Source organism: Gigantopelta aegis, chromosome 8 (assembly GCF_016097555.1).
Source record: "Gigantopelta aegis isolate Gae_Host chromosome 8, Gae_host_genome, whole genome shotgun sequence".
Classification (NCBI taxonomy): Eukaryota; Metazoa; Mollusca; class Gastropoda; order Neomphalida; family Peltospiridae; genus Gigantopelta; species Gigantopelta aegis.
The window spans coordinates 72,293,164-72,304,038 of NC_054706.1; the positions used below are offsets into that span (position 1 = coordinate 72,293,164).

At 35.4% G+C, this 10,875-nt stretch overlaps 1 protein-coding gene across 1 annotated transcript; it reads left to right on the forward strand.

Moving 5' to 3' along the window:
• The first annotated feature begins 1,373 nt into the window (after positions 1–1,373).
• On the forward strand, positions 1,374–10,776 carry LOC121378693 (dynactin subunit 5-like). The gene is made up of 5 exons (XM_041506977.1): positions 1,374–1,506; positions 3,922–3,990; positions 5,537–5,655; positions 5,899–6,010; positions 6,499–10,776. Exons 1-5 carry the CDS (start codon positions 1,459–1,461, stop codon positions 6,700–6,702), a joined length of 552 nt encoding a protein of 183 aa, XP_041362911.1. The 5' UTR covers positions 1,374–1,458; the 3' UTR covers positions 6,703–10,776.
• Positions 10,777–10,875: the final 99 nt, after the last annotated feature.

The following is a 10,875-nucleotide window of genomic DNA, read 5'->3' on the forward strand; positions in this document are numbered from 1 at the left end:
AGTGAAGCCTACAATTTACTTCGTCAGATTACCGGAGACACTGTATAAAGAATATTGGTATAATACAGTATCAGAATATTTAAAGTCACATCAATCACATCAAAGTTATACAACAGAGCAGAAATATATAGTTACCAAGTCCGGTCTGAACTAATATAGTTCGTTCAGTTGGACAACGTCCGTTCCCCTGGATACTTCCAATGTTTCTCCCTGATATATCTAAAATCCTAGCTATTTATTATAAAATTCCCAGACTGGTCCGGAGACAGTACGCGGGACCGAATCTTATGATGTGTATATTTCCACAGTGATCAAGACGGTATATTTTCTTATAAGCCTAGACTGGTCGTCGCCAGTTCGCTAGAGATACCATGGTCGCGCGGAGGTATTACGTAACCACTCTCCACATGGCCTCCACACCTGATCTGGGTGTGTATTAGGAGGCGCAGTCGCGCGGAGGTATTACGTACCAAGTTGCACTAGCCCCCCAACACAATGGACATAGCCACAGGCGAAAAGATAAGAGCATGTTACGTCACAAGCACCTTTAAGTGCTTGCAAGATTGTATAAATTTCTACTGTATATTTTGAATTCATATTTACTAAATATGCTGGTCATAATTAATAATTAATGCTGCAATTCAAAATAATCAATTATCTTGCAGTTTTAAATTAAAAGTTTGTTTAAGGGTAAATGAAATTGACACATATCCATCAAAATGTGTTATAGTCTGTTCCAATAAAGGTCACACATCACCTGTTTACTGTTATTTTTATTTTTATTTCAAGAGTAAACACCACCTTGCACATCAATGAGAGCCCAAACAAGTAAATGCTAAATTAGGTAGACTATCATTAAATAGATATTTACAAAATATTTACTTGTCTGTTTAATATGTTAGAAATAATCGACGAAAATAATTTTTATTCTATTTCCGACAGTACTATAGTTGTTTATGTAAGTTATATCATTCCAGTCCAAATTAACTAACTGCATCTCTAGTCTCATTATGTACGCGTGGACCCCATATCCAGACTAACAACCTAGATACGATAAAGTAGCGCTGACTTTGATGTAGATGTTAACAGTTTCCGTTATAATACCGTAACTACCAATGCCCCTGTACTATCAAACGCTTACGTTTCTTTCTTCTGTAATGGTAATTAAGGAACATATAAATTGCTAACTCTTGCTGTTAATTGGTAAATGTAGGTAACTCTGTCTAAAGTTACATCTCAGTCCCAGTTTGAACTTTATTTGGACATAAACACAGAAAGAGTAGTAGCATCATCAGCGACATCATTATTATGGACTCGATCGTTTTCTCTTGGAGAAAATAATCAGTGCGTTCAAAAAGGAGGGATGACTGTAAATGACAATAAACATGGCCGATCATTGATTGTTTTTTAGCTGTTTTTCCGGGTGTCATTTTTGGGGAATGAAAAGAGAGCAAAATCATGGAGTTGCAAGATATGTTTTACCCACATTCAGACTTTATTGAAACTGTAAGACTTTGTTATCATAATTTTAGTGCAGTATTTTAGGACGTGTGTGAAATTTACCACCTTTTATCCATTGCCGATTCGGCGAGTGTGCTGTCATTTTAAATTGTTTGACGATCCTGTGTAATGTCTCAAATACACACAGTTTCAAGACGTGATGTAACCAGAAAGTAGGTTATGGTATAATATCCGCCCGGTCCCCTCCATTATTATTTTTAGTTAGGGTTAGGGGTTAGGGGAGGGGGGGACTGGGCGAATATTTTTCCGAAAAGACATTGCTAGTGCTAGGATAGCCCAAGTTACGTATTATTGAAGTAATGAAGTATCCTGGACCTATCGAATTCCATCCCATTTTCAGGAAAACGCTACTGGGCATGTTTAATACAACAACAGGATAAATTTAATGACATCATTGTTTACCTCATCGAAATCAAAGTAAAATAATAATAATAATTTTGTAATTACTTACCTTTGTTGTCAATGAATGTAGAATTCCCACCATGAAGTGAATATTTGTAATTTTTTAACACCATCGAAATCTTTCCCATATGAACGTCACAAATGCGGAATGTATGAAAGACCACACCCATCATAAAACTGAGGGAACAACACTACAACAGATTGTCAATGAAGGCTTTTTGAAGCAAATATAAATGAATTATGAACATATACACATGTTTGGTGAACATTGATTGTCGACCAACACCACTGTATTCAAGATTAAAAAGTTCCCCTTGCTTTTTTATTCTTTAGAGTTTGTTTTAGAATTTGATTTTTTTAAAGATGCTTTTTAAACAGTCATGCCACTCTTAACAGCTTTTCAAGTAGTCCATAAATTTTCATGAATATTGAAAAATGGTTTTCTTGTGCTAACAACTTTTGTAGTTGAATGAAAAAAGAAAAAGCTTTTTTCTACAAACGGTAAAAAATCTACTACTGTTGTTTCTCAATAACAATTGTCAATCTGACACAAACAGTCTTTCATACCCCCCCCCCCCCCACTAAGAGTGTCAGTCATGTGACTTGTTACTAAATATAGACAAAACTCATGCAGATGACAGTCATTATCGATATGTCAGATCTAGTCTTTTCATTTATAAAGGTTTTAGTATATTATAACCTTTGGATATGGTTCCTGTATGCAATAATAGAATCACCAGTACTGTACAAGGGAGATCTTTTTCTTTTTTTCAGCTTTTTTTACCCTCATTTTCAATGTTGATCGATCGAGGCTTGGTTAGTTGATGCAGTGGTATTAAAGTTCGTGCTTGTGCAGTTTGATTAAAAAGAGTGCGGAGTTCGATGGGGGGTGGAATTCGATAGTTTAGGATACTATGCTGTTTGAGAGCTAGACAGACATTAGTATGGTTATGATTGCTCTCTCAGTCAGAGATTACTCTGTAGTGAAAGCACCGTATGGTGGCTACAACACAGTAAACAAAGATACCCACTCTAATACAACAACAATTCTAAGTTTGACGCTAAATACCTTTACTTTGATCATTTTTGAGTTTTGTCGATAACAAATATTTTACATAGTAACCACTAATACACGCACTACTTGAAGAACCTGGAGAGCACCCCCTTTCAATAATGTTCCTGGTTCAATATGTAGGTGCTGTTGACAGGTTTCTTCCTTAGTGGTGAGTAAGCAAAATTTTGGTTATCAGAGAACGTCAACTTGAATTGAAAATTATCAGTGTAAAGGTATTTAGCATCAAACTTAAAATTTTTGTTGTATTAGAGTGGGAATCTAGAGCAGAGTAATTTCTTATTGAGACGGTGATCCAGAGCTTCTAGAATTTTTATAAAATCCACTAACCATGGGATCAGTGATTTTAAAAATGTACTAGCCACGATTAAAAATTCACTAGGCCTACTTTACTTTAAGTTAATACAGTTTTACTAAATAATAAAAAAAACTTGGATATGTCACCTAAAGAGAGAGATATAGCTTAAAAACAGTAACATTGGGGGTAGGGGTGCGGTGTAGGATATTCATATTTACAAAATAGACGTAACTGCAACATTTGACCAAAATATTTCACCAGCCGTCGGGCATGGGAATAGTAATTTACTAGCCCAACATTGAATATCACTATCCATGGGAGTGGGGTTTCCATAATCTAGAAACCCTGGCAATCGTAACCATAAAATGTCCTAGCCCTCGAATGGCAGAGTACTCGGGCCACTGCTAGCAGTAGCACTGATCATTCAATACATTAGCTTAGAGAACATATTACATACATGTATGGTATATGTGGTGTAAATTTGCATTAAAAATACTTATTGTGCACATACATTGACACTGGCGTAGGAAGCGGGCTGGGGGGCAAGGGGACATGGCACCTTTCTACGTCACTGATGTATGTAAACCTGTACATACAATAATATGTACTGAGTTTGGCTTTATTTCAGGCTTCTGGTAATAAAGTGAGCAGGCAGAGTGTCCTATGTGGAAGTCAAAACATTATTATTAATGGAAAGGTATGGTACACAATAGACATGATCAATGCAGATTTGTTTACTTATTACATTGTAGTTTTATGTGTAAATTTTTATTTGTATACACATAGATATACATTTATTGGTATGCTGACCTTTGAGAAACCTGGCCATGAAAACAAAATTACAGTGGAGTGATTAATTTCTCTCCTAACTTAGTTTATGGGGAGCCATTTAAGATATTACCATATATTGATACCATATAAGGGAAGCTAAACATCATTCTCCTTGAAGTAGTGTCATGGGAGGGATGGTGAACAAGTTATACATGTATGTGATGTATGTAGTTCCCCTTAGATGAAGACGTCTTCAAATGAAGGTTCAGAATGTAATCTTGAGGTAATTTAGTGTTTTTCTGAGAAAGTTGCCAAAGTATGGTGGATTAAACACTTCGGGGATATTTTCACTATTTTCAGGGCCCTTTTTTATTTATTACAACAACAAAAAAAGGTAATAAAATCAAATTTAATTAATGTGCTTGTTTTAATAAATAGATGGCAAAAATTTAGCAGGAATCTTGCATTCATATTTTATTAAGTAATAATATATACATTATATATTAATTACATATAAATATAATTACAACCCATATAAATTAAGTATGCACCTGGATTTATACTGATTTTGTAATATAAGTCATTTTACATGTACAAATGTATGTTAGTAATTTTAAATGAATATATTACCTATTTGTATGTACTGTTACTCAGCTAGTCTTGATTTCTTTGAAGATGATATGTAACACTGTAGAATAACATACAAACATATATGTACATGTATATACATATGGACCATACACAAACATGGATACATGTAGATAATTAGAAATAATTACAGTTTTGAACTCAGTTGTACAGCCAGTGTACCATGACTGGTATATCAAAGGCTGTGGTATGTACTACCCTGTCTGTGGGATGGTGCTTATAAAAGATCCCTTGCTGCTAATCGAAAAGAGTAGCCCATGAAGTGCCGACAGCAGGTTTCCTCTCTCGATATCTGTTGTAGTCCTTAAAGGCATACTGTCACAGATTTAAGGACCTTATTTCTAAAAATGGATAATTAAAAATCACATTATATTATTGGTGGAAACCAAATCTAGCTATTGCATCACCTTAACTGAACCATGATGGAGTGAAATCCATGTCAACCCTCTCGGCAATTTTAGTTTTTGAATTATGGACCATTGCCATAATTAAATTATTTTTACAAAATGTCATTAAATAAATGGAGTATGGTGGTTATGAAGATGGTTGAATAAAGTACATTTAGGGACAAATCAAATTATGTTTGTTTAGCTAATACTTTGTTAGACCATTAAATAGGTCAGTAGTCTGTGACAATATGCCTTTAACCATATGTCTGACGCCATTATAACCGTAAATAAAATGTGTTGAGTGAGTTGTTAAATAAAACATTTCTTTCTTTCAGTTGTACATGTATGCATGTGATCATGTTCTGACATGTAGCTGAACATACACCTGTGCATGGTAAACTCGCTGAATGAAAAATATTTTTTTTTGTATTTCAGACAATAATAATGACTGACTGTATGATACGAGGAGATTTAGCAAACATTAGAATTGGAAGATACTGTATAGTCAGCAACAGATCTGTCATCCGACCAGCGTTTAAGAAGTTCAGCAAGGGGTACAACTGCATTTTCAATCTTTAAATTGTTGTTACATACACAAGGTGTAAGTTAAATAAAGCATTCTTTTATTCTTAAAATGTGGCAGAATAAAAGCACATTTATAGTAATTGTAAAATTCATTCATTAACAAATATTGCATTTAATATAATTATTAATTTATAGCTTCAGGTATTATCATTTTATTTTGAGTTTGATCTGTCCATCCATGTGTATGTCAGATTATTATTTCTTTTCTTCAGAGTGGCATTTTTTCCTCTTCACATTGGGGATCACGTGATGATAGAGGAAGATTCCATTGTCAATGCTGCCCAAGTTGGATCATATGTTCATATAGGCAAAAACTGTATCATTGTAAGTCAAGTGTCAAACCACAATTCTTGCTCACCTCTAAATGCTCTAGATAACAGAATATGAATTTTCAGTTGTTGTGAAAGTGTTTACCACAGATTTTCAAAGTCTGTTGTCAGCTTTTATGTCCACTGTTTTATATAATTTTTAGGGTTTTTTTACTAGAAAGATAGCATGGAATATTTAGTTTAGTATTGTCTCACAATTTTCCATGCAAGTTTCAAATACACAGTTCTAAAGCTTTAAACAGTAGTTGCTAAGTAATGAACAACTTTTGGGACTAGGTAACCGTGACATCTTAATGTTATATTTTTAATATTAGATAGGGTGTTTTGAAGTTTTATATTTGATTTGTTGTGTGTGTATTTTCCACCTCACATGAACAGTTATACACTAATATAATGATACAAACATTTATATATGAGGCAAAGAAACTGTACAGAACTTTGTTTATGCATATCATTGTATTTTATTTTTTGTTTTATTTTCAGGGTCGTCGCTCAGTATTGAAGGAGTGTTCTGCTGTAGCAGACAACACAGTTCTCCCCCCTGAAACAGTTGTGCCCCCTTTCACTATTTTTGCTGGATCCCCAGCCAAATGTGTAGGAGAGTTGCCCGAGTGCACACAAGAACTAATGCATGATGTAACAGTCAGCTACTACCAACATTTCAGAGCTCTAGGCAAAGGGAAATAACCAATGCTAATTTGATAAATAGCTAATATACTTCATGTGTATGATGTCAGGCTATAAAGAATTCTAATTTGCTTCAACTCGGTCTCACTGCCAACGTGCTTCAGCAGTGTGTTAATCACTAGATATGTTTTAATAGCAGAATTTCACTTCTGAAACTAATCTTGGCCTTTGACTCAAGTACAAGACTTTTGATAAATTATTTTGTGCAGCACATGCTACCCCCACCCCCACTTGAGGATGAAAATATATGGGGTTTTTTTGTCCAACTCCATAGAAATAAAGATGAAAAACATGGCTTGTATTCCCTCTAGAGGCTGTGACCCACCAACCACATTAGGGATCATCTCTCCCCTCCAGTTCTCATTCCCATGGGGCTGCATTGTGTACTATACTGTTATGGGAAATTGTATATTAAGACCTCTTGCTTAACATTCAAACTCAATAACAAGGTTAGCACCCTGTCATTCTGGATACCAAACTGGTGTGACTTGAGCAATGACAGTACTCTCACTGGGAAGAATTGGGTTTGTATTCTGGGAAGAATTGTGTTATTTTAGCTAATTTTCAGATATGTAGAGTTTCCTTGAGAATGATTAAATGTTAGTTTTAACAAGATTTATTAGCCAAATACAAAATCTTTTAGCCACTTTGTGTGAACAACAGGAGCAATTGGCAATGGGCAGGGTGAGCTCTGAATCCTCTTGATGATCTTGCCATGCTTGCAACATCTGGTATTTCCTTTCAAATTGAAACTTTTCTTGGACAGGAAATCGTCATTTCAAAAACGGCCTAGCAGCTAAACACCCCCGACTCGCACAGACTTAACCCACACAAACAGTGATGTAGCACTTACATGTGCTCATGTTCAGCTAATGACTATTGCTTTTCGGTCGGAGTGACTTGTTTTAAACTTTCCCCCTGCAGCATCATACAAATTAGAAAATTAAAATCAGACTGGAGTATGTTTAATTTAAAATATACATAATGTGGTACATTTTCCCTCCTTACAAGTGCAATCAGTACTGTTTCTAGTTTTGGTTTTCGGGTGCTTCGTATTTATGTTTATTAAGACTTGTTCAGATATGTTTGTATTCTGTTAGGTATTGTACCAGAATCATGTGTTTCCTAATGGGAAAACCAGTATTCTGTTAGGTATTCTATCACAATCATGTTGTTTCCTTATGGAAAAACCAGTATTCTGTTAGGTATTGTACCAGAATCATGTGTTTTCTAATGGGGAAAACAAGTATTCTGTTAGGGTATTCTATCAGAATCATGTTGTTTCCTTATGGAAAAAAACAATGTTTCGTTTTTTTTTTTAGTAAAATGATGCATAAGTTTATTATTTTTAAAACATTAAAAAAATTATTATTATTATTTAGCTTATAACATATTTATGGTATGTGAAAATAAACTTCATCTGCTACAATGTGTAATTATGTTTGTCAATAACTAGTATAGTTAGTAATCTTGGTTTGAACACTCTTAATGTTATGAATAGATCACATACTGGTGATCCATATGGTTCGTGTGGGAGCAGGGAAAGTTTGTTTTATTTTCTCTTTCAACCAGTGCTTCACATCATGTATCAAAAGCCATGCTATTCGCAATCCTGTATTTACCTTCTGTTGATTCACCCACTGAAGTTAAAAATAAAGGAAACTACAGAAAGTATAAAATCTGTTTCATAGAGATTCAGAACGACGTTGGCCTTCATACAAGCTGTTTAATAAAAGGGGTGACTTCAGCTTTCCAATAATATTCCTTCTGCTCCTGCCTTTACTGTTTATATTTTGCAACTTCTGAGATACCTTAGGGCATGCTTACCATATGCCGATTTTAAATACTGATATATCGTTCTGGTAGATATGTTTGATCAGGGTTATAACATCCAAGGCAGGCGCGAATCCAAGGGGGTGTCACAGGGGTCCCTAAATGTTTATTAATATTATCACATGTAGACGAAATCCATTAAATAGTCCGCTTAGTGGAGACGAATACATTTTTGAGGGTGATGTATATCGAGTGTAGCCAAATGCTGTCGACCGTAAGAAAATTCATGTCTATTCTAAATTGTTAAATAATGCATATAAACCCCGATATTTTGCATCTTTAAAATACCTTCACTTAAGCGACAGTCTCAAAGTTGCATAATAACCAAAATATTCATATTTTTTGTGACGTGACAGGACAATATATAACTATTAACGTATTTGAACGACTGAAAAATATATCCAAATAATTTTATTTACAGGTTCTTTTTTAAATTTGTGTTATTAAAACACTTAATAATGATGACCAAGAGGCATGGGAGCAGAAGAAAACCCCCACAGCATTTTGACATGTTCCGTTAATTATCGTACCAACTCTATGGAATGGGGTTTTTCTCGTTCTAACCCGTGCATCACAACTGGTCAAAGTGCGAAATATGGAAAAAATCAAATAATATACAAGATCCCTTGCTGCAGTAGGAACATGTAGCGGGTTTCCACTGATGACTACGTGTCAGAATTACCAAATGTTTGATATCCAATAGCCGATAATTAATTAATCAATGTGCTCTGGTGGTGTCGATAAACAAAACACATTTTAACAAACTTTAAGTTACGAAAATGGCCGGAAATATTTCCTGAAAATTTTTAACAGTCCTTTGTTATGACGTCAACAATGCTATGACGTTTTAATTAATATGCTTATTGCTGTCAACGCGATACTACGTACATTCTTCTGACTGTTTTAACTTCAGAAATGTGCGAACAGAATCGCCATTTGTCATTTAATAATCATATTTAATTACATTTGTATAAATATAAATTTTTATATCCAATACTACCTACTGATGACAGCTCACCTCTGTTCTGTTGCAATGTTTTCAGCGAGTTTTGAGTGGATATATATATTATCAGTAGCTTTGTGGTAAGTATTATATATTTGTTTGATTTGGTTTATCAGAACCGTCCATGGCCCTCATTCTCCATCCTGGCTAAGCTAATGCATATTAATGAAACTGTACAAGAAATATTAGCGAGGTTAATTCAGTTCGGTTCAATTGAATGCATTAATTTAAACGTAAGACCTGCCCTCTAGGGTGCTGGATATGCGCACCACTCCAAAATCCAATATTTAGCAGCTAAACATAGTGCATTTATTAGTTTTTAGTGGGGAACATGTTTACAATGGTCAGCTTGATATTTTTGTGGAAGATTACCATGTAAATAATACATGCTACTAACATTCTTAGAGAATTCTCTATACTGTTAGTAGGTGCCTCTTTTAAGCATTCCGCCTCCTCCATTGAACCATGGTAGGCGTACATCCGCCCCTGCCTGTTTAAAAAAAAACCCGCAGTATTTAATACTAATACCCACCCTTTCCCATCCGCCAGCTTCACAGCCTGGATGTGACCCCTTATGGTTTTGATGCTGGTTCCGTCACCGCGATGTTAGTTTTATCGTACTAGACACCCGGAGGCCATTTCACGATATGATGATGCAATACCCCATGTTGACCTTGTACATGCCTTTTGATATTTTTAAAGAAAATATTATGCATTGGACTTGATGGCAGTAGGTTGTGCTCATGACGAATACCTGGGGCAGGATATGCTCACCTTTCGCGAACACCTGATGGCATCAGGGTTTTTTACAGTGATCCACGAGTACGTGCCATCACAGCTCTACATATTCCACTTGACTCTTAACTGCGGGTTTCTAAGCTAGTCTTGGGAGTGGCAGTCCTACAGGAGGTGCACAATGGATCAAACATCGTGTTAAGGATCTTCTAAGGGAGGGGCGGTCCTCCTAAGGGTGCGCCCCTGATAGGGGATCACGGAAATAATTACGACTTTGCCTAAAGGTTCCTTTGACTCTCTCTCTCTCTCTCTCTCTCTCTCTCTCTCTCTCTCTCTCTCTCTCTCTCTCTCTCTATTTGCCTCTCCCCGTCTTTCTTATTTCAGTTGTTTCTTGTCGTCCTCTGCTGACTTGGGGTCTAATTCACAAATCTTTCTAAGCAACATCACATTACCTTTGCAAGTATTTTTGCATTGCATTGTGAGAATAAAACATTGTGACGTTGTTTTTTTGTTGTTTTTTTTTTTTTTTTGGGGGGGGGGGGTATACTTAACAACGTGTTTGTTCTTGAACACGTACGTTTTTCTGATATTAACAATCATAT

What these genes read in the sequence shown, in the direction of transcription:
- LOC121378693 (XM_041506977.1), top strand. Translation starts at nt 1,459, where the DNA reads ATGGAGTTGCAAGATATGTTTTACCCACATTCAGACTTTATTGAAACT. An exon ending in ATTCAGACTTTATTGAAACT is followed by an intron (nt 1,507 to 3,921) that starts GTAAGACTTTGT and finishes GCTTTATTTCAG; the next exon opens with GCTTCTGGTAATAAAGTGAG. An exon ending in ACATTATTATTAATGGAAAG is followed by an intron (nt 3,991 to 5,536) that starts GTATGGTACACA and finishes TTTGTATTTCAG; the next exon opens with ACAATAATAATGACTGACTG.